The 21,789-nt window shown below is 54.0% G+C and overlaps 5 protein-coding genes and 2 pseudogenes across 5 annotated transcripts; 4 read left to right on the forward strand and 3 right to left on the reverse strand.

The window, feature by feature from the left end:
* Nucleotides 1-204: 204 nt before the first annotated feature.
* bend3 (BEN domain containing 3) lies at nt 205-4,492 on the forward strand. Its single transcript, XM_086150499.1, has 4 exons — nt 205-361; nt 1,160-1,214; nt 1,509-1,648; nt 1,757-4,492. Exons 2-4 carry the CDS (start codon nt 1,163-1,165, stop codon nt 3,998-4,000), a joined length of 2,436 nt encoding a protein of 811 aa, XP_086006625.1. The 5' UTR covers nt 205-361; nt 1,160-1,162; the 3' UTR covers nt 4,001-4,492.
* A 512-nt stretch (nt 4,493-5,004) lies between these two features.
* mtres1 (mitochondrial transcription rescue factor 1) lies at nt 5,005-7,151 on the reverse strand. The gene is made up of 4 exons (XM_086150502.1): nt 7,024-7,151; nt 5,750-6,176; nt 5,446-5,518; nt 5,005-5,360 (listed from the first exon to the last, which is right to left on the reverse strand). Exons 1-4 carry the CDS (start codon nt 7,028-7,030, stop codon nt 5,178-5,180), a joined length of 690 nt encoding a protein of 229 aa, XP_086006628.1. The 5' UTR covers nt 7,031-7,151; the 3' UTR covers nt 5,005-5,177.
* Nucleotides 7,152-7,529: 378 nt separating this feature from the next.
* On the reverse strand, nt 7,530-12,252 carry tmem151bb (transmembrane protein 151Bb). Its single transcript, XM_086150501.1, has 2 exons — nt 11,786-12,252; nt 7,530-11,075 (listed from the first exon to the last, which is right to left on the reverse strand). Exons 1-2 carry the CDS (start codon nt 11,861-11,863, stop codon nt 9,666-9,668), a joined length of 1,488 nt encoding a protein of 495 aa, XP_086006627.1. The 5' UTR covers nt 11,864-12,252; the 3' UTR covers nt 7,530-9,665.
* Nucleotides 12,253-12,887: 635 nt separating this feature from the next.
* grxcr1b (glutaredoxin and cysteine rich domain containing 1 b) lies at nt 12,888-13,426 on the reverse strand. Its single transcript, XM_086150503.1, has 2 exons — nt 13,004-13,426; nt 12,888-12,932 (listed from the first exon to the last, which is right to left on the reverse strand). The coding sequence occupies exons 1-2, from the start codon at nt 13,424-13,426 to the stop codon at nt 12,888-12,890; spliced, it is 468 nt and encodes a 155-aa protein (XP_086006629.1).
* A 581-nt stretch (nt 13,427-14,007) lies between these two features.
* utp25 (UTP25 small subunit processor component) lies at nt 14,008-19,678 on the forward strand. The gene is made up of 12 exons (XM_086150500.1): nt 14,008-14,376; nt 15,991-16,030; nt 16,402-16,603; nt 16,688-16,909; nt 17,002-17,090; nt 17,176-17,586; nt 17,776-17,992; nt 18,079-18,281; nt 18,367-18,549; nt 18,628-18,737; nt 18,823-19,068; nt 19,158-19,678. The coding sequence occupies exons 1-12, from the start codon at nt 14,276-14,278 to the stop codon at nt 19,405-19,407; spliced, it is 2,274 nt and encodes a 757-aa protein (XP_086006626.1). The 5' UTR covers nt 14,008-14,275; the 3' UTR covers nt 19,408-19,678.
* Nucleotides 19,679-19,856: 178 nt separating this feature from the next.
* On the forward strand, nt 19,857-21,007 carry LOC147231609 (b(0,+)-type amino acid transporter 1 pseudogene; annotated as a pseudogene).
* Nucleotides 21,004-21,735, forward strand: LOC147231610 (b(0,+)-type amino acid transporter 1 pseudogene; annotated as a pseudogene).
* Nucleotides 21,736-21,789: the final 54 nt, after the last annotated feature.

Consider the following 21,789-nt stretch of genomic DNA (forward strand, 5'->3'; position numbering starts at 1 on the left):
TAAAACGTATCACAACAATTCCATGCAACTGCATTATTACTGCATAATAGCGCTCCCGTTATAACACCCGGATCCCCTCTTCTTCTTCTCCTTCTTCTTCTTCTTCTTCTTCTTCTTCTTCTTCTTCTTCTTCTTCTCTCCCCACAGCTGCGCGGAAGTGACACAGCAGGCGCGTACACCGTCACGTCACGCGAGAAAAAGCGCAGGAGCCGAGAGGAGGAGGAGGAGGAGGAGGAGGAGGAAAAAAAAAATGGTCAACAACAGGAACAAGAGTTGTCCGCGAACGAGGCGCCGCGGCGGGCCGCCGACCGGCCCTGAACGCCGCTAACCGCCCGGGGGGGGCCCGCATGGAACCGCAGAGGTGAGCCACGCAACGCCGTTCGCGCGGGTTTACCGTTAATTTTTGCGAGATTCCGAGGAAGGAGGGTGGAAGAGGAAGAGGAGGGGAGGGGGGGGGGGGCGTCCACGCAAACATCGCCGCGTCATTAAGAATTCAAAAAAAAAAATAAATAAAGGGGAATACACGGATTTTTTTTTTTCCACGTTTGGAAATCGATAATAAAACACGAAGTTTGTGAAGCGGTCGTGGAAAAGCGTGGGGGTTGGTGGTGGGTGGAATAAAACACTCCGCGCGGCTGGTTAGGTCCTGTGTTTGGAGGAGGGGGGGGGGGTGTTCGTGGGTAGAAGAATGAGGAAGTAAGGGTGGGGGAGCGTGCGTGGGAGGGGGAAAAAATAGAAATAAAAATAATAAAACGAGAAATCACTTTTTTTTTTGTTGTTTTTTTTTTTTTTTTTTGATATATAAAGTTCGGGACTCGAAACGAGTCTCCGGTTAACGTGTGACCCGCCATGCAGTCACGTGGTGCCGTGGGAGAGACACCCGCTTTCACGTGACAGACTCACGGAACAGTTGGCGGCGTGCGTGTACGTGTGCGTGTGCGCGCGTATCGACACGACCCGTCAATAAACGATTCTAGATGGGGTTTTGACCTATTCTCAAAAGTCCGATTGACCTCGATGCATTTGTTTATATGTGTGTATCCGGTATCCCACACACACACACACACACACACACATAGGATATCCAAGTGGTGTGTGTGTGTGTGTGTGTGTGTGTTTTCACCCACATGATGTGTAACTGGATTATTTCCTCTTCCAGGCTATGAATTCCTCTGAGTATGGGGACGGCTCCGATGAAACCATGCTTGAGAAAGGTAACGCTGTGTTTTTGTTTTTTGTTTTTGTTTTTTTAAATCCCCCAAACTTTACCAGATCCGGGGTGGAAAAAAAAAAAAAAAAAAAAAATCCCCGCCGCCGCTGATTAAAATGTTTTTCGCGAAAGCCGGCGGGTCACGCAGAATCCCCTTGTCTTATCATGTGATGAAGCGCTGAGCTGACGCCGGCGTCTATTTAAAAACCTCCGCTTCTGCGAGCGGGTCCTCGGAATAAATGCGGTCTTTGAACGCAACTGGCAGGATGGCGGGTAAAGATGGTCTCTCCGTCCGCAGAAGACAAGCACGGCCGGGGCGTCAAGGAAGAGAAGGAGGACCTGGTTATCGACGGAGGGTCTCCCAAGGCCGGCAAACGGACGTCGGCGGAAATGGGGCCGGAGGCGAAGCAGTCCAAGCGGGCGAAGGTCTCCGAGGAGGTGAGGCGGCGGCGGGCGGGCGGGCGGGCGGGAGGGGGGGGGGGGTTTCCGGGGCGGGAGGGGAGCCGGTGCGTCCGTGGGCCTGATGTGTCGGCGTCTTCCCGACAGGTGAGACGGGAGGCGGCGGACGGAGGCGGCAGGCAGGAGCCTCTGTGCCTCTCCACCGGCGGGGAGAAGAAGGAGTGCGGCCGGGAGAAGTCCAGGGCGTCGTACAGGAAGCCCCTGTTCAGCATCTCCCACAGGATCTCGGAGAAGAAGAACGCGTCCAGCCTGGAGCACCAGGTCGTGCACGGCGGCGGGGGGAACCAGCCGGACTACGGCCGCCTCCTCTCCGCCGCCGCCGCCGCGGCGCAGGAAGAGAACGGCCTGATGGAGATGCTGCAGGCGGCGGACGCCTCGGGCCAGACCCCGCCCTCGGACGCCAACCTTTACCCGCTGATCGAGAAGATGTTCTTCATCCTCAACTCCCTCAACTCCAGCATGACGCAGCTGCACAGCAAGGTGGACCTGCTGACCCTGGAAGTCATGCGGATAAAGAAGCAGATCAAGCCGGCGGAGACGGTGGCCGAGTTCCAGCCCCCGCCCGAGTACCGGCTGAGCGTCGAGGAGCTGAACCCGCTGGCGGAGCAGACCTCCACGGCCGGGGAGCTGGGCTGCCGCCTGCTGGTGCACCTTTTCCCCGAGCTTTTCAAAGCCCGCGAGTGTTCCCGCGACTGCGCGGCCAGCAAGAGGACGCTGGAGTCGCTGCATCTGCAGCTGATCCGCAACTACGTGGAGGTGTGCTACCCCGACGTCAAGGACAACGGCGTCTGGCAGGAGGAGTGCCTCCTGCAGATCAACGACTTCTTCGATCGCTTCTGGGCCCAGAGGGAGATGGAGAGCGCCCGGCTGCTCAGGAGCCAGACAATCACCGAGGGCGGCGTGAAAGGCGAGCACCTGCAGACGTACCACTTCATCAACGAGCAGGGTCAGGAGGAGAACCTGCCTCTGGACGCGGAGCAGCAAGGGAGCCCCGCCGTCGTCGCCGCCGCCGCGCTCTCGTTCGGCGACCGGCCCTCCGAGGAGGCGGACGACTTCTCCTCGCCGGAGGACTTCGTCATCCTCCTCATGCACCGCCTCTTCCCCGAGGTTTTCGAGGAGGGCCGGGCGCCGGAGAGCTCCAACGGCTTCAGCAGCGTGGGCCAGCTCATCGTGGACTCGGACAAGATGGACGTGATCCGAAAGTGCATGGAGGCCAACTTCCCGGACGTTCCCGAGGAGAGCTGGCTCCAGGTGTGCATCCAGCACATGGAGGACGCGCTGGAGGGTCCCCATAGCAACGACAACGGCAGCGAGCCCGTCAACGACGAGGGCTACGACCTGGCCAGCCTCCCCGAGGAGGTGTCCATCGTGAAGGTGCCCGAGGGGTCGGATTACGAGAGGCCCGGCCGGAAGTCGAAAAAGTCGCTGCTGACGCCCGTGGATTTTGACAATCTGGAGATCCCCCCGCCGGACTTCGCGGTCCCCCCGGAGTACCTCCTGTCCAAGGAGCAGCTGAAGAGCAACTATGAATGTAGCTTGTCCATCGGCAACTTTGCGTCTCGGCTGCTGGTTCTCATGTTCCCCGAGCTCTTCACCCACGAGAACGCCAGGAAGCAGTACAACTGCAGCGGCTCGCTGGGCAAGAAGCAGCTGGACCCGGTGCGCATCAACCTGATCCGCCACTACGTGCAGCTGGTCTACCCGCAGGCCAAGAACGACAGGGTCTGGATGCTGGAGTTCGTGGGCAAGCTGGACGAGCGCTGCAGGAGGCGAGACACGGAGCAGAGGAGGTCCTACCTGCAGCAGCGCAAGGTGTACGGCCCCGACTCGGAGCAGGACTTCCTCTGCCAGCTGAGCCAGCTGAGCGCCGACAGCATGAGGGAGGACGCCGACCTCCCCTCGCTGCCCCCGGAGAAAAGCAGCAAGGACTTCTGCAAAATCCCGCTGGACGAGCTGACCGTGTCCAAACCCGACTTCCCCGTCCCGTCCATCTACCTGCTGTCGGACGTCGAGGTCCGGGAGATCGTCCAGCAGTCCCTCTCCGTCGGGAATTTCGCCGCCCGGCTCTTGGTGCGCCTCTTCCCCGAGCTCTTCACGCAGGAGAACCTGCGGCTGCAGTACAACCACTCGGGGGCGTGCAACAAGAAGCAGCTGGACCCGGTGCGCCTCCGGCTCATCCGCCACTACGTGGAGACCGTGTATCCTGTGGATAAGATGGAGGAGGTGTGGCATTACGAGTGCGTGCCCAGCATCGACGAGCGCTGCCGGCGCCCCAACCGGAAGAAGTGCGACATCCTGAAGAAGGCCAAGAGGTCGAGCACGGGCTCCTAGCCGCAGCGGAAAACCCCGCGTCCACGAACTCCCCCGGAGCCGAGCTGTTACAACTCCCATTCAATTCTATTCCTCGTCCCACTTACGTCTGACTACAACGCCGCGTTGTAGCGTATGTAGAACTTTTACTGTCGCGCGAGGACGTTTTAAAAGCTTCTATTTATAAGCCAAACCTCTCATAGACTATCTAACATACTTTGTCGAAAATGTCGTAGCCTTAAAAAAAAAAAAAAAAGGAAAAGGAAAAAAAAAATGAAAAACAGTAACAAGCTCGTAGCTAATAGCATAGACCACATTTTCTATATGAATAGGAAATTAATCACAATGATGTGATATCTCATCGCAGTTACCAATGTAGCATTGTGCCACCTCGGTTTTAATAACAACGTGCTTATGTTAAGCCTTCTTATAGAAGTTTATATGATAAAGACAATTTAACATGACAGTGGCTCATGATAACCCGTTTCTAATAAAAAAAATTTTTAAAAATAATCACACGGCTCGTGACTGGGCCGTTTGTGCTCGGCCCTCCTTTGGAGCGTTTGTGTGAAGGCGCGGGAGGCTTGAACACAGGGACGTAAACACGGGGAATGTCGGCGCTAAACACTTCGCCTTTTCGGGTTCGGACCGCCTGTCGGAAGCGGATTTCAGCTTCGCAAAGATTGAGGTTCTTCCGTCGTCCCAGAGGTCCAGTCAAATTGACAGCTGGTTAAAATAAGACACGATGCCGCCGTTAATGTATTTTTATTCAAGCCGGAAGGGTGAAGACGCTAGCGGGTTAGCTTCCGAGCTGGAGGTAAGTTTGACGGCAAACGATGTGATGACCGTTCTTAAGGAAAAAGGGTAAATGATCCCCTTTTTAAGGGTACCTGCAGAACTCCCATCAATGTGTTCGTGTTACCGGAATTTTTTTTTTCAGATGTATTTTGTATGTCCTGCATTGCATCGTGCAAAGGAGCAAGAAAGCACGTGTAGAATCATGAAACAACGGGAACGCTGGAGTCACAAACAGCAAACTTTTATTCTGGGGTGAACGGTGAAAAGCCTCCGAGCGAACGCACGCGCACGACAGTTAGAACAACTGACAACCATTAACCTCTGAGAGCTTGTGTCCTTTCTAGAGTCAAGTCGCTGGAAATCCTTCAGGTCTCGAGGACGGTCGGTGTCTCGTTGGCGTTCAGGGCTTGAAGGCCTGGTCCACGGACAGCTCCACGCGTTTCCAGCGCCGTAAGGAAACCTTGTGTTTGTCTGTGCTGCTGGATTCCCCCAGGACCTTCCTGAGGACGACCCTCATCAGCGTGACCGTGTTGGCCTCCGGGTCCTCCGCCAGAACCAGATCCAGGGTGTCCCCCACTTTCACCTGAGCGGGGATCAGAACGAGCGTCGTCGGAGCCAGAGGGAATCTTCCGGGTGAATGTCAGAAAACAGAGCGGGAAGGTACTCACCGTTTTACTTTTCTTGATGAGCTTCTGTCCGTTTAGTCTGAGCTTGTTGCTGTAGAAGCTGTCCTCAATTTTACTGATGAGGGAAAAACACAGGTGAGTTTCTCCCTCGGGGCCTTAAAAAAGGGAAAGATTCCTTCCTCCTACTCCTACTCCTTAACATCCAGAGCTAAAAACCGCAACAATCATCAACAATGATGTGGCTGATCGACCAAAGCTGGGATGTAAACAGGTGATTAGTAACTAGCCACCCAATCCGAGCTCCTTTTATTTCAAGTGTCTGTAAGAACAGAAACAATGAACTCACTTGCGCGCCATGTCCAAGCCGGCTCTTAAGACGACATCATAGCGGAAGGACTGCACAAATTTCTCAATATCTTTATAGTCTTTCGGCACGTCGGCGTCCTCCTCGTCCGTCCCGTCTTCGTATTCGCTGTCCTCTGGGTCTTTCTCGTCCTCCTGCACCGCCGTGTTTTTCCTCTTGTTGCTTTTGAACCTCAGCTGGTGAACGGTCAAACCCCTGGCGACGTCCCTGCAGCACAGAGCGGGCCTGTGGCAGCCGGCGGTGGGGGTCGCCGAGCAGCCCCACAGCTGCCGTGTGTGGATTGTCCTGGGACACCACTCGCTCCGCCTCTGCCCATATCCGGCCTGCAGGTGGTGGGAGCTCAGACGCCCGAGCTGCCTCATGGCGAGTGCCTGCACCAGCAGGCGCTGCATGTTGGTATTCCAACCTGCTACTCAAAACACATGGGGGTTAGTTTAAGATGACCATCTGCAGATTGAGTCCTTTGTGTACTTCTGGAGTCTCATCAATGAATTGAATTTCTCTTAACATAAAACCAATTAGTAGAAATCATGCATGATCTGGATTAAAAAAAAAATCAAACTGCCATTTAAACAAAGATTTTTTTTTTGACTTAAAGTTATTGGGTTGACGGTCAAGCTCATCTGCAGAACTTCCACAGTGTTCTGTCAAGGCAGAAACATTACGCATGAGATAGGGTATTTCAAAATAAAAGCACGCTTAACTCGCGTTTCCCCCCCCATACCCCCCACCCCCGGTGTTACCGAGCGGTCTGGATCTCCGGCGCGGAGCGGAATCCTCTGTCATTTCGGGAAACACGTCGGACCAGAGAAAGAAGTCAAATACGCACTACTTTTGTTTAAAAGGCATTTGCTTTCGCCGGAAGTGGTGCTATTATCTCTGTTGAACTTGACAACGACGATCCGTAACTTCCGGTTGTTAGCTCTGCACTATTTATTGCAGGAATGTTGTGATTTTTTTTTTCAACCAGCATTTCTGGTCTTATTAACTTCCAGATTCATAATTCAAGTCACACATGTTTAAATATGTTCATGTCACACCAAGTTGGCCATTTTATCGACCGAAGTTGAGCCCCGGGGGTAAGAAAATGCTGTTCTGCTAGCAGAACCTGGCTTGCTGCTAGCTTTGGACTCAGACGAGTTAGCTAAACGGGAGACACCCCGGCTCGATAACACCAGCGAATTCGCGTGTCCGCAAAACGCGGTGTTTACTTTTCTACAGGAAGAACACAAATAGGTATCCCCACACACGCCTACCTCTCATGATTTCCTCGGCACTTCGACGCCCTCTTCGCCTTCCAAATATGTCAAATATGTTGACATCTACCAACTTCGGGCGATTGCTGCTCCCTGCTGGCGGGAGGACTAATCTTTCTTGCTCTGAGTTCTCAGTGTTCGTGCACTTAATATTATTGTTTTCATTGGAGATTGCATCTTGTTTATTCCAGCGATATTCTAAGATCGCCTACTTTATTTGTCAACTCTTTGTTACCGGTTGGATCCAAATGTCCATAGAGGGGTACGGGTATGGACAATAGTGGGCGGGGCTTCGTCAGCCAATCAGAGGTCGGCATACAGAGACATCCAATTATTACCTCTGTTCTTCACACCTTTGAAACCAGACAGGATGATATAGATGGAACCCAGAAGTGGAAGTCAAATACCGTATTACATTTATAAATTCATTTATCTCCTTTTTGTAGCAGATGGTGTGCCCTCTGCCCCCCCCACACACACCTTCACAATGAAAAACACACCTGGTTGCCTCCCATCATTTATTGCAATTTTTTTTTTTTCCAGCATAAGATGAAATGTAATACACAAAAGGTAATCATAGTTATACAGCCCGTTTGATTATTAGGAGCATTTAACGTGTAACTGTACAATAAGTAACCTTCACCCCCTTTTTTTCTTTTTTTTAAATCTTTGTATTGATGTAGATGCTTGCTGCCTTATTTTAAATTTCAGCCCCATCACTCGTGATAGCCTGATAACACCATGTCTTTAAAATCGTAACCATGTTCCTCCCAGAGGACGGACGCCTCGCCAAAACTGCACCGGACAACCTCCTCCTGCTTTTCAGTCTTCAGGATAGGGCCGTTTTCTGATTTGCAATTGGTATCACTCATTTGTTCACTATTTACAATGTTTAAGCCCTTCACAGGGAGCCAATCACAGTTTAATCCTGGACGGGTCAGCTGTCACACAGACATGTCACACAGACATCCCGACATTCACGCGTTATGGACAATTTAGAGTTTTCAATCAATCTGTTGACTTTTTTTTTGGTCTGTAGGAGGAAAGAGAACATGGAGAGAACCCACAGAAAGGAACCTTCTTATTATTTGACTTAAAAGGGAAAATTTAAATTCAAATGTAAAAAAATCGATCTCCCATCTTTCCTAAAAGATTGTTGTTGAATTAAATCACAGAACTCAGATTATTATTAGTATAAGTAGAGCCTAAATCATATACATACTTATGCGTATGTGTGTGTGTGTTATATATTTGTTTTTCTTCAACAGAGGTACATTCAAGCAGGGCTGAAAATGAATATTGAGAAATCGAGACAAAGTCTGAGCAGATAGTTCATCATCCATCTGGACCACCGACGCGTCCGGCTTCCCCACTATTCTCAACGTCCGATGTTTCTTTGCGTGCATAGCACTGCGCTGGAGTCTTTCAAAGTCAGGTGTGTGTGTGTGTGTGTGTGTGTGCCTGTGCGTATGTTGACACCCTTGCATATTCACGCCAGCAAACCCAGCAGATCCAGCGCTCCTCCAGATGGCTCGGTTGCCAGGGAACCCCCGCCTGGTGGATTGGAAAGGTGGTGGCACCAGGCCACGAGCACGTAGTAGACATCCCATCATGTGTGCGTGCTGGTGGTTTACATTCAGGTTTTATGGTGTTGCACAGATCCAAATCTGGGTTTGTCCATCGTTCCTCGGGTTCCTCGCGCCGCTGGACGCGCGGTTGCTGCGACGACAAGCTGATGTTTGCGTTTGTACAGTTTTTCCGGCCTTCTTTTACAGGTAGCGGTAGTGTGCGATTAAAATAGATCGAAAACAAACCTATGGTTTGCGCGAACAGTCAAGCTGGATGCCCTCAGATGTTCTTCCTGTTTGTTTGCAGAGGAGAGCGTCACGCCGAATGTAAACATCACCAGAAGACGGCGGTCGGACGGAGAGGCCCGCCGAATGGGACGGACGGACGGGCGTCGATCGATGATGATGAGGTTTGTTTTTGAACCGGGGCCGCAGTCAAAGAACTTAAAGTTCACGAATGTCCGATGTCCGATGTGTTCGTGAAGATTAAATGAGTAACACAAGTAGAAAAAGGTGGAGAAAGAGAGTAAAGTACACCAAAGGAGTAAATATACCACTTCATCACGACATCAGTGAACTTCGTAGAAACTAGTATAACAGCCAGTGAGAGAATCCAGGGGGATTCTTGGGGATCCGAGAGTCCCGCGTCCAGCGTCACTTCCTGATATGCATAAGTGTGACGTCCGACCTGATGTCGCCCCCTCGCCTCGGGGTGACGGTTCCACAGTTATTGCAGTGAGAAGATCTCCGGTGCTGACGATACGCTGACGATGCACATGTATTGTCACGTGACGTTTCGCTGAAGAAACCAAAGCTCCCGTCTCGTCCCGCCTTTTGAGAAGGTCTCGTGAGGTAACCGCAGTGTCCTTCGCGCCGCGGGAACGGGGCCTCGGACGCCGTGACGTGTAACAGTCTTGGCGTGTGTGACGCTGCGTGACCTTCCACTCGCCAGCCGCTCTTATTGCTTTGGTGATTCACACATTCAGGATTGAGGCATTGAGATAGAATGACAATCGGTGTATCCCACATTCAGATCCGCCCGGAGCGAGCGACGGGTGCAAACGGGCGTCGGGGTCATAAGGACGTCTCCACGCAGGAGCCGTTCCGGTGGAAGGACCTGTGGTTGTGGCAGTTCTCGCTACAGTGGACGATGAGCACCGGGTAGCAGAGCGCGTCCTCGTAATCCGGCGGCCCCTCGTCGTCGGTGGCGAGGCGCTCCGACAGGCAGCGGGTGTTCTCGCTGGGGCTCTCCTGGTCGTCCAGGCTGCCGCTCCTCCAGAAGCAGCTGCGCTGGGACCCGTAGCGCCGCGCTAGCGAAAAGCGGCTACCGCTGAAGGGGATGCGCGAGCTGGCGCCGGTGCAGATGCTGAGGGCGCTCCGGGAGAACACCGAGGAGCAGCTGATGGCTCGGTGGCAGCGCTCGCAGTTCTGGCGAACCCCGCCGAAGCCGGACGGACACTGGGCCAGATCCATCAAACCCGCCTCGGAGTAGCTGGGTACCAGCTGCTGGTTGGACCGGATGTGCCACTCCAGCTCGGTGCTGTCGATGGTGTTGACGCGAGGGATGCGGCGCCAATACGGACGATCGTCGCACGGCGTCACGGGGACGTAATCGTGGCCGAAGAGCTTCTCCACCCGGTAGTGGACGTAAGCGGTGCGGTACTCGGTGAAGACCCGGAGAGGCCAGGAGAAGGTGAGGAACGAGGCGGCCCAGAAGACGTAGTGGGACAGGTACCAGGGGTGGTGCTCGGGGTTGGCGAGCACCAGGACGTACTCCTTCAGGTCGATGTTCTTCAGGTGCATCCCCTCCCTGGCCTCCATGTAGTCGTCCAGGCCCTCGTTGTCGGTGAAAAACCTGGCGCGCTGCGTGAGATACGAGTTCTCCGACTCCACGTTGGCAAAACTGAAACACTTGGTGAAACGCATCTTGGTGAGGGCCGACTTCTCCAGACCCACCAGCTGTTTGGACACGTCCTTCACGCCGCAGTGACCGTAGTCGAACTCGGCCTCCGCCACGTGGGTGTTGACGCGCTCGTGGTAAACCTGGGTGCTGGTGTAGGCGTCCCCGTTGCGGTACCGCGTGACCTGCCGGGTCCGGCGCACGTAATGGTAGCTGATGGCCTTCCACCAGATGCAGGGCTTGGCCTGCTGCATCCTCTGGATGCGCTCGTAGATGCCCTCAACGTCCACTTTGTGCTGCAGCTCGTTCTTCACGTGGCAGTGCCAGCACTCCACGAGGTAGACCAGGTAGAGCATGCCCAGCAGGGCCAGGGGGATGTAAATGTAGCCGTCGGAGCAGGGGCTGTCGTGGTACATCATGGACTTCCCTTTGAAGGCACTGTCGAAGGTGAGGCGGGTCACCTTGGTGACGTGACACCAGACCATGGCCCCCATGCAGCCGTACATCAGGACGGACAGCAGCAGGCATTTCCAGAAGCTCTCGCGACACAGCGACTTGCTCAGAGACTGCCGGAGGGGCCTTTGCTGCCGGGGCGAAGCAAAGAACACAAAGAGAGCGGTTCAAAACGCCGGACGTGATTTCGAGAAGCCCCGAGAACACGCGTGTCCGCCTCCATGACGGGGAACTATTTCTTCTAGACCGAACGACACCTTCACGGTTTCCTGCATGGCCTCGTTTTCACAGATTTATAAAGAGAGACCAGTATTTTTTTTTTTTTTTTTTTTTTATCCAAATGAGTCCGTTAACGTGTTCGAGTCCCTGAACGCATCACGGCTGTTATTCCACAGCAGCGCGTCCGACGACCTGGATAAACAGGTGCGCGGAATAAAACAAAAAAAAAACACGCGCATCGCATCGTGTGTGTGTTATGCGTGCACACCATCGCAGCTTCGACGTGAGATAAAAACACACACACACACACACACACACATCACTCACATCCATGCAGGTAGTCAGCTTGCACGCATGAAGAGCCAAGTTCCTGCAGATCCACGGACATTTCACCCGCGCGCACATGCACACACCAAGTGTGTGTGTGTGTGTGTGTGGTGGGGGTCGAAGGTGTGTATCAACATGCTATTATCATATTTTCTTCACCAGCTCCCACCACGCCCCCCCACCCCCACCCTCAAAAAAAAAACCCCGAACGCAAACGACGTCTCCTATCCATACTGTTATCGATCGCGTGCACGCACCAATCGATTGTCACGTGCACGCGCGGGCACGTTTTTACCTCCTCCCTGGCGTCCTCCTCGAAAACGGTGGTCGCGCTGCCTTCGCTCGCCGTGGCCGCCGACGCCGGGGGGGACATGGCGCAGGTGTGACGGGTGGGGGTGGAGGTGGAGATGGAGATGGAGGTGCTGGGAGGGAGGGAGGGATGGAGGGATGGATGGATGGAGGGGGGGAGACCCGTCAGCAGCGCGCCTCCCCTGCGTCGGTTCCCGGGCACCCCGCCCTGAGAGGAGCCGGCGGAGGCATCCTGCACGGCGGAGGGGAGGATGAGGAGGAGGAAGGGGGGGGGGGGGGCGTCTTCCTCCAACTGGCTGGGAGATGAAAGCGCGTGTGCGTTTGTGCATGCGTGTGTGTGCGTGCGTGGAAAAGAGGGTTGGGAAAGCCCGCACACACACACACACACACACACACACACACACACACACACACACACACACACACACCTTTCCCTGTGTGTCTCTCAGTGCCGCAGTAACATGATCGAAGATGATGGTGTATTAGCTGCTGGGTGAGGGGGGGTCACTGCGGGGTCCGTGTGTGTGTGTGTGTGTGTGTGTGTGTGTGGAGGGGGGGCAGGGTGAGATGCTGTTGCTTCCATCACTTAAAGGGAAAGTGTGTGTGAAGGTGGTGATGGTGGGAGCATGGTGTTTAAAGGCTAGGTCTGCTCAGTGACAGGGGCGGATCCCAGTAGTCTGGGGCCAGTCTCAGAGGACACACACACACACACACACACACACACACACACACTTCTTCACACTTGAACCTGCAGGAGGATCTGCTCCGAAGAATGGATCTTTGACACACACAGACACACACAGGATTCTGATTCCCTGCAGGAAACAACAACGACAGCCAAGAAAATCAAATTGTATTTAATTCACAATTTTGCATCTTAGAAAATGACAACAACAAAAAAAAAAAAAAAATGGAGGATCAAACAAGAAGCTCAGCTGGTGGTGTAGGGTTACTTCTTCTCCTGTAGGTGACTAGATGTTTCCACGTGAGAAAATCTGTAGATGTGCATGACAGTTAGGAGGGAGCGTACGTCCTGGTGCAGGCACACACACCCAGCTGCTATTCACCTCACTTGACCACCCACGTTTCTACTCCTTCTCCCAGGGTTTCCTCTTCTGATGGCGGAAGGAGGCCTTAGGGAGGGAGGGCACAGGTCAACACCGGCTACGAGATGCCTGCACGCCTCCACCGGTAACCTACTCACGGAGCACATGTTGGAGAGGTTGTTGAAGAGCACCTGGCCGGCGCTCACTTTGTTCCTCACCCCTCGCACCGTCCCGTTCTTGCTGCAGATGTTAATCCGCTTGTTGCTGAAGAGCATCTCCCTCTTGGCACTGGCGTACAGGAGCAGGTCGTCAGGTTCGCAGCCGTTCTCGTCCACGCCGGCGCCCCCCGCCAGCCCGCTCAGGTGGCTGTTGGCCTCGCCGGCGGGGGAGCCGGGTCGGCGTTCCGCCTCGGGGCTCGCGCCGCACCGGGAGTCCGCCGAACCCCGAGCCGATCCGAGCCGCCGGCCCTTTTCGTCCTTGAACACCTCGGCCAGGACGCGGCCGCTGTTGGCGGATGCGACCCGGAACCTGACACTCTTCCCCGTCCCGTCCCCCTCCTTCTTCACCTTTGGCCCCTCCATGAAAATATGCAAATCTCTCACCTCTCATCCCACTCAGCGGCCGAGGGTGCGCCCGGTCTGCCCGACATCCGATGGCACCACGTTACTGAACTATATCATGGTGAGGAAATGAGCTGAAAATACTCAGCGTGCAAAAACCAGACACCCCGGGGTCAATAATACATGAGCATCTCCCATGGCAACAGCTAAAACATGCTAACTGTAAACTGATATTACTACAACCAATAATTAATGGGGTTTGGTTTTCAAACAGAAGTACAGCGTTTGAAGGTGTTGGTGCGCGGTGAGGAGCAGGGATCCAAAACCCCGTGACCTTTGTATGACTTCTTCATGCTCCGGTTTTCTCCAACAGTCCAGAAACTTGCAGGAGGCTCATGGGAGACCCTAAACTGTCCAATGTTGTGAAATCATGCCTCATCAGTTGTTTTCATCACGGTTAGATGTAAATCCATGAGATTATGCAATCTTCTTCATCTCCTCTTGGCCTTTCTCATTGGGGGATGCCCAGCAAATCATGAGAAAATGCAATACTCCATTAAAATACCCAAGCAGTCTACACAGAGTACTCAGATGAAATTAAATTAACCACTGCTTTCTTTTATTAGGTTGTTCTAACTTTTGATTGTATTTTTTTATTTACTTATGTATTTATCTTTATTTTTATTTAACTTCATTTATTATTTGTTTTATTTATTTTTATTCACAACAGTGCAATTCCCCTCCTCTCCACGCCTGTAATAGCCCCTCCTGTTCGCTAGGTGGCAGCAGTGAGCTCACCAAGTCGATATTCAACACTTCCGGATTCGAAGAAGCCTGCGGACGCACGTGTGCGTGCGTCGCCTTGTCAACATGGGGAAACGGAGGCAGAGCAGAAACATTTTCACTAATTTGTCCAAAAAGCAGAGGAATCACCTGAAGGAATTTGGGGAGGAGCACCCGTTTCACGACCCGTGAGTTGTGATGTAACTGTTTGCCCGGTTCGAGGGGAAAGACTGGAAGGAATATCCGTCTGCCGGCTCGCTAATTTAGCATCCACAGGTTGCTAACAACGATGCTAATTTGATGCTAATGTTTGCTAACGTTAGACATGTCAAGACATCCACAAACTAGCATTATATTTATATACCCCAGTACCGGTTATATTATTCCTGGTGTTGTCCTTTTATTTCTGCTGCTTCCAAACTGGGAGGCGGAACACACAGCTAGTTTCCATCAGATGTGTGTTTACCATTCCAGCGTTGCCTAGTTATCTAGAACACCTGCTGGAATAAAATAAAAGTATAACTGTGTGTTTGATCCTGGGTGTTTGTTGATGAAGCAATAGGAGAAGATACACTGCTCAAAAACATAAAGGGAACACTTAAAAACACATCCTAGATCTAAATGAATGAAATATTCTTATGAAATACTTTGCTCTTTACACAGTTGAATGTGCTGACAACAAAATCACACAGAAATGATCAATGGAAATCAAATGTATCAACCCATGGAGGTCTGGATTAGGAATCACACTCAAAATTAAAGTGTAAAAACAAACTCCAGGCTGATCCAACTTTGATGTAATGTCCTTAAAACAAGTCAAAATGAATCTGTGTTGCTTCCTGAGTGGACACTATGATTTCACAGAAGTGTGATTGACTTGGAGTTACATTGTGTTGTTCAAGTGTTCCCTTTATTTTTTTGAGTAGTATATTTAGACTTAAACCAGTGTTTAATTCAGCAGTCAAAATAAAGTATACATAGCTCATATCAGTACATGAAGTCTGACTGGCTATGGTTCTGAGACCCAGTGTTATTAAACTACAAAGACTGAAATGTGCCGTTGCAGGTGTCTAATTATTGGTTGTTGGTAGTTTTTATGGTCTTCTCTTGGTTATGTTCACAGCACTCACCTCCTTCTAAAGAACCCTCAGTACCTACGTGTTTGTCTTTGTTGGAGTAGTTATTCATTTCTCGACAATCATGTTCTTTACTTAAGACCCTCTATTGTGGTCGGGTATGACAGTTTCTCATGTGCATTTGATGCTTTTCGTCTGTACGTCTCCATCCTGAGCTGCCAGTGCACATATTATTGTTTTGATTGAGGACAGTGTTCTGCTTACGCACTCTTGCTCTTCATCTTAATGCATTCAATAAGACTTTAGTGATTTAGCTTAATAACCAACAGCGTGTGGATGACGATCGAGCATGAATGTAAAGCTGCACATCAAATATACGTGCACTGATCCATCGTGATAGTAATTAGATGACTTATATTTTGACTTTTATGGATTTTTTATTTAACCTCCTACCAACAACCATATACTCCTATTCCACTCCTATTCTTTAACAAACACACAGGGGAGGTTGTGGCTCAGTTGGCGATTCGATTCCTGATGGCATGTTAGCGCCTCGCATGTTTAAACAGGTGCAAACAGTAAACTGCTTTTTAAGGCGCAAGAGTGTCAGCAGAGACCGTTTACCATATTAGATGTTGCTCTTTATTGTACTCGTTTTAATTCTTGTAACATATTGCCCCGCTCTCTTTGGTGTCATATGTCCATCGATTGCTTTTTCCCCCACAGTGACAGTGACAGAGCCGAAAGGACTGAAATAGTACGGCTGGTGAGTGGCAGCAAGACATAAAATCATATTTTTCAATGACCAAGCGTTGAACTTGGAGATCCAAACATTATGAAGGGATAAAATAATACTTTATTGATCCCCATAGAGGAAATTCATTTGCCACAGCAGTGTAACAATAACAATAAATATAGATTTCAGTAGAAGAGACAATTAGAAGGATGAAGACAACAACAAGGATAAAAATAGATATCAACATGACAAAAAGGATAACAAAAAAGATAACAGAATGACTACAAGGACAACAATAGATAACAGAATGAGGAAATGACACGTGTGAATGAATGAGCGAGGTAGTGGTAGCACAGATGCTCCTCCGCCCAGTTCACCGACAATTATTTTGACACTGGCAGACAGAAAGCCCCGAACACTCTGCCGCCGAGAACGATGACGTGACAGAGGAAGAGGTTCGGTACGAGGAGGAGGAGCCGGCGCAGAAGACGGCCTACCAGAAACTGCTCTCCACTCTCAGCCGGCCGCTGCAAATCGACCCGAGCGACGACGAAGAGAGCAGCGACGAGGATGAGGAAGAAGAGGAGGAGCTCCTGGATGAAGGCAATTTCTCTCAAGCGCGCCGAGCGGAAAATGTACCGTCAGGACGGGAGGTGCCTGATGTGTCTGCGTGCTTCGAATCATCAGGGGACGGCGATGGAGGCGGGGAGGAGAGCGAGGATGGCGACGGAGATGAAGAGGAGGGGGAGGAGCCCGAGGGTCTGGGCGACGCTCCTGCTCGGGCGTCTGACGGGGAGTCCAAGGAGGCGGGAGACGGGGAATTCGTCGACCGGGAGAACGAGTCCCAGTTCTGCCTCGAGACCAATTTCACGGAAGAACAGGACGATGCTGATGAGCAGGGCGGCGAGGGTACGAAGGGGAGGGTTATGAATGGATCCGTCTGCCCCCGACACACACGGATGGGTTTATTGAACCACAAGTGTGTATCTGTGCGTGTGCAGATGTGTTTTTGCAGCATCTGGAGACGGAGCTCGGCGAAGAGGATGTGCAATCCATCACGTCGGGCACCAAAACCAAGACTGAGATCACGGTGCGTAGTTCAGCCCTGTCACGGCCGTGAGTTGGTGTGTGTGTGTGTGTGTGTTTTTTCACATTGTGGTCTCCGTCCTCCACAGTGGCCCGTGTTTGGCTCCCTGCTCTGCACCAGCCCCCTGGAGAGGTTCGGCCCGGTCGGCTGTCACAAAGAAACAGGCCTCCCTCCATTCCACAAGCTCCTCAGCGCCGGCGTGAAGCAACTGAACAAGTCGTCCGGCCCCCAGGAGGAGGCGAAGGAGGCCAGCCCCTTCCAGCTGGAGCTGCTGGCTCTCATGGGCACCTACAAGGACCTGTACTACCCAGAGTGCTGCCCGGAGAGGCTGGGCACGCAGGTTTGCAACGCCTACTGTCTCCACGTCCTCAACCACACCCTCAAGGCCAACTCCCGGGTCCTGGCGCACAACGCGGAGCTCAAAGAGCTGCAGGGCGAGGCCAAAGCCAGGGTGGACCCCCCCGACGAACTCAGGGACAAGGGACTGACCCGGCCCAAGGTGAGTAACCGCACCAACACCAGGAGTACTTTATTTCAGACGCGCTCGTGAGCGCATATAAGTGAACAGAGCAGGTGTGAACCTCCAACCGTGCAGGTTATTTTCAGAAAACCAAAAAAAAACGCATCGTACGACTCGCGCTTTCGGGCGTGGCGTCCTTCTCACTCCTGGACCATGTGGACCCGACAGGTCCTGATTCTGGTCCCGTTCCGAGGCAGAGCTCTGCAGATCGTCCACACCCTGATTAACCTGCTGGAGAGCAAAGGCAGGAAGATGGTGATCAGCAACAAGAAGAGGTTCAAGGACGAGTTCGGGGAGGATCCCGACGACAAGCCGTCCAATCTGCAGAGACCCGACGACTACCACGCCGTCTTCTCCGGCAACGTGGACGACCACTTCAGGATCGGTACGGACTGCGGGAATTCGAAGCATACACTTACGTCGCGGTGGTTGAAGCTCCTCACGGAGGTGCGTGATGTTCTCCCCCCTCAGGCCTGTCCATCATCAGGAGCAGCATCCGCCTCTACGCTCCCTTCTACTCCTCCGACATCATCATCGCCTCCCCGCTGGGCCTCCGCACCGTGCTGGGGGCCGAGGGCGAGAAGAAACGGGACTTTGACTTCCTGGCCTCCATCGAGGTGCTGGTGTTGGACCAGACCGATGTCTTTCTCATGCAGAATTGGGAACATGTTCTGGTGAGCGAACGCTCCTCCCGCGACCACCAGCCGGCCTCCTCCCAAACTCGTGATCGTCTCATTATCCCCCCCCCCCCCGAACTAGCACGTGATGAAGCATATGAACCTGCAGCCGCTGGACTCCCACGGCGTGGACTTCTCCCGCGTCAGGATGTGGAACCTCAACAACTGGGCCCGGCATTACCGGCAGACCGTGGTCTTCAGCTCCATCCAGGACCCGCACATCAACAGCCTCTTCAGCAAACACTGCGCCAACTACCGCGGGCAGGTAAACCCCGCCCCGTTTTGTTGAGGAGTCGTCCTCCGGTTTCCCCTCGGGACCGACCCGTGTTCTCTGTGGTTTCAGATCTCCACCAAGAACATGCCAAAGACAGGCTCCATCTGCCAGGTGCTGGTTCAGCTGCCCCACGTCTTTCAGATGTTCTCCTCAGACAGCTTCATGGACCACGACGCCCGGTGAGCTCCGCCGCGCGACGCCCGCCCCGCCCCGCTCCCGTCCGAAATAGACCCGAGTTTAATAGCGTTTGTGCCCCATGTGTAGGTTCAAGTTCTTCGTGGAGAAGGTCTTGCCTCAGTACCGGGACTCGGCGATGTCCCGCACCGTGGTCTACATACCCTCCTACTTCGACTACATCCGCGTGCGCAACCACATGAAGAAGGAGGAGATGAACTTCGCCTGCATCTGCGAGTACTCCGGGAAGGGCGAGGTGTCCCGAGCGCGCCACTTCTTCCAGACGGGCGGGAGACAGTTCCTGCTCTTCACCGAGCGCTTCCACTTCTACAAGAGGTCGGTTAAACCTCGATGAGACGCCGTCCCGTGACGATCCCCCCCCCCCGTCTGAATAGAAGACCTACCGTCCGCTTTCTCTCCCGCAGATACACCATCAAGGGGATTCACAACCTGATCTTCTACGGGCTGCCCTCCTACCCCCACTTCTACAGCGAGGTGTGCAACATGCTGGCGGCGGGGGCTCAGGGGGAGGAGGCCGGCTGGACCTGCACCGCCCTCTACTCGCGCTACGACGCCATCAAGCTGGCCGCCGTCACCGGGGCGCAGCGGGCCGGACAGATGCTGCAGTCCGACAAGACGGTGCACCTCTTTGTCACGGGAGGCGAGGAGAAGTAGCCCCAGATGGAGGCGGGGAGGCAAGACGACAGTAGAGTCATCAGCGGGAACGCTTGAGATAAGGAGAGAAGGTCCTGCCCCTCACGTGCACACGAGGAAGACGACAAAACTTGCTGGAGGCGATCCAGAAACGTGGGGCCGCGGGAGGGAACTCGTCGTAAAGCGGCGCTTTGAGGCCGCCGGACCCGAAGTTTGTTGCTTTAAATATTTTCGATTGTCACGTTCAGCTTATTTTTTTATGCTAAATATTATTAAAGTTGGCAAACGCTGATGTATTTCCACCCGGTTGCTGTCCAGGTGTAGATGAGCCGCGCCGTTTACGTTGTTTTTCCTTACCTGCGCCCCCCCCCCCCCCCCAACGCCCAATGAATCATTAACCGCAAGTGTGACTTTGACCACGCCGCCGCCGCCGCCGCACACTCACTGCGTTCCAGTCGAACGCGACGACCATGGACGACCGGACCCAAGGGGACGACCGGACCCAAGGGGTCGCCCTGCAGCGTGAGGTCGGGCTGGTGGGGGCCGTCTCCCTCATCGCCGGCACCATGATCGGATCGGGGATCTTCATGTCCCCGCAGACGGTGATCGCCGTCATCGGCAGCCCCGGGGCCAGCCTGGCGGTGTGGGGGTGTTGCGGCGTGCTGGTGATAATGGCGTCCTTCTGCTACGCCGAGCTCGGCACCGTCATCCGGGAGTCGGGCGGCGAGTACATCTACATCCTCCGGACGTCCGGCCCGGTGGTGGCCTTCATGTTGATCTTCAGCTCGGTGGCGTTCGTGCGCCCGGCCGGCGTGGTGGGCATCTCGCTGAGCTTCGCCCAGTACGTGGTGGCGCCGTTCTACCCGGACTGCACCCCTCCGGCGGTGCTCCTCAAAGGCGTAGCGGCGGCGGCCATCCTGACGCTCGCCATCATCAACTGCCTTAATGTGCGCTTCTCGATGTCGGTGCAGGTGTTCTTCATGGTGGCCAAAGTGGCGGCCCTGGGGATCATCATCGCGGGCGGCGCCGTGATGTTGGCCTACGGTCGCACTGAGAACTTCCAAAACGCTTTCGAGGACACCAGCCTGAGCGTCCACGCCGTCGGCATCGCGTTTTACCAGGGGCTGTGGTCCTACGACGGATGGAATAACCTGAATTATGTGACCGAAGAGCTGAAGCGTCCCGAGGTAAGACGGGAGGACGTGCGATTTGACAGTCACCGCTCACTTTTGCGAGATTCGCATCCCCTGCTTTGCCAACCCCGGCCAGGTGGGGGCGCTGTGCAACACCGCCTCCCTCAGGCACCCCACCCCGGTCATATTGACACGGGTGTATCCACAGCAAGCTACGCCCACTCCACCTGGTCACCACTTGGTCACCACTTGGTCAGACCGTGCGTTGAAGACTTTCTTCTCCAGCGGGCTCGGGGCTGACCGCCGGTCCGCGGCCACGCTCGATCACCCAGCCGGGGATCTGGACCAAAGGTCGCAGATTTGAGGAAGAGCTAAACCGTCTCAACTCCCGCCAGCGGTTGTTGACGCGGCTCAGCTCTCTCCCGGCCCTTTATCTTATTAGTTCGTCTCCGGCCAGCGAGCCGGCGCCGCTGTCGCTCGCACCATGACGGGCGAGCAGCCCGGGCTCAACCTGAGAAGGGAGGTGGGCCTGGCCGGAGCCGTGTCCTTCATCGCCGGGACCATGATCGGCTCGGGGATCTTCATCTCCCCGCAGTACGTGCTGTCCACGGTGGGGAGCCCCGGCGCCAGCCTGCTGGTGTGGGCCGGCTGCGGGCTGGTGGCCATGCTGGGAGGGCTCTGCTACGCCGAGCTCGGGACCGCCATCCCGGAGTCCGGCGCCGAATACGCCTACATCCTGCGGACGTCGGGGAGGGTGGCGGCCTTCGTGTTCGTCTACGGCTTCGTGGTGGTCATAAGGCCGGCCAGCGCCACGGGGATCGCGCTGGGCTTCGCCGAGTACATCGTGGCGCCCTTTTTCCCGGGCTGCGCCGCCCCGCGGCTGACGGTGAAGTGCGTGGCGGCGACCGTGATCCTCGTGCTCGCCGCGGTCAACTGCCTGAGCGTCCGCCTGGCCACGGTCATCCAGATGATCTCCACGGCGGTGAAGGTGCTGGCGCTCAGCCTGATCGTGGTTGTGGGCGCCATCATGCTCCTCCGGGGGAACACGGAGAACCTCCGGGACGCCTTTGCGGAAACGACCGTCGGCGTCAACTCGTTGGGCATCGCCTTCTATCAGGGCCTGTGGTCCTACGACGGCTGGAACACCTTGAATTATTTAACGGAGGAACTGAAAGATCCAGAAGTAAGAGCCTCGCTATTCGTTATTATGTCGTAAATGTGTTATTACATGGCAGTTTATAGAAATATTGGATTAAAAAGGCCGGATTGT

The sequence above is a fragment of the Fistularia commersonii genome, chromosome 8 (genome assembly GCF_037954325.1).
Source record: "Fistularia commersonii isolate RoL2024-O1a breed Wild chromosome 8, RoL_Fcom_v1.0, whole genome shotgun sequence".
Classification (NCBI taxonomy): Eukaryota; Metazoa; Chordata; class Actinopteri; order Syngnathiformes; family Fistulariidae; genus Fistularia; species Fistularia commersonii.

What these genes read in the sequence shown, in the direction of transcription:
- utp25 (XM_086150500.1), top strand. Translation starts at nt 14,276, where the DNA reads ATGGGGAAACGGAGGCAGAGCAGAAACATTTTCACTAATTTGTCCAAA. An exon ending in GAGCACCCGTTTCACGACCC is followed by an intron (nt 14,377 to 15,990) that starts GTGAGTTGTGAT and finishes TTTCCCCCACAG; the next exon opens with TGACAGTGACAGAGCCGAAA. An exon ending in TTCATGGACCACGACGCCCG is followed by an intron (nt 18,738 to 18,822) that starts GTGAGCTCCGCC and finishes CCCCATGTGTAG; the next exon opens with GTTCAAGTTCTTCGTGGAGA.
- bend3 (XM_086150499.1), top strand. Translation starts at nt 1,163, where the DNA reads ATGAATTCCTCTGAGTATGGGGACGGCTCCGATGAAACCATGCTTGAG. An exon ending in TGAAACCATGCTTGAGAAAG is followed by an intron (nt 1,215 to 1,508) that starts GTAACGCTGTGT and finishes CTCCGTCCGCAG; the next exon opens with AAGACAAGCACGGCCGGGGC. An exon ending in GGGCGAAGGTCTCCGAGGAG is followed by an intron (nt 1,649 to 1,756) that starts GTGAGGCGGCGG and finishes TCTTCCCGACAG; the next exon opens with GTGAGACGGGAGGCGGCGGA.
- tmem151bb (XM_086150501.1), bottom strand. Translation starts at nt 11,863, where the DNA reads ATGTCCCCCCCGGCGTCGGCGGCCACGGCGAGCGAAGGCAGCGCGACC. An exon ending in AGGAGGACGCCAGGGAGGAG is followed by an intron (nt 11,076 to 11,785) that starts GTAAAAACGTGC and finishes TCGCCCCGGCAG; the next exon opens with CAAAGGCCCCTCCGGCAGTC.
- grxcr1b (XM_086150503.1), bottom strand. Translation starts at nt 13,426, where the DNA reads ATGGAGGGGCCAAAGGTGAAGAAGGAGGGGGACGGGACGGGGAAGAGT. An exon ending in ACCTCTCCAACATGTGCTCC is followed by an intron (nt 12,933 to 13,003) that starts GTGAGTAGGTTA and finishes TCCCTCCCTAAG; the next exon opens with GCCTCCTTCCGCCATCAGAA.
- mtres1 (XM_086150502.1), bottom strand. An exon ending in GGCTTGGACATGGCGCGCAA is followed by an intron (nt 5,519 to 5,749) that starts GTGAGTTCATTG and finishes TTCCCTCATCAG; the next exon opens with TAAAATTGAGGACAGCTTCT. An exon ending in TCATCAAGAAAAGTAAAACG is followed by an intron (nt 5,361 to 5,445) that starts GTGAGTACCTTC and finishes ATCCCCGCTCAG; the next exon opens with GTGAAAGTGGGGGACACCCT.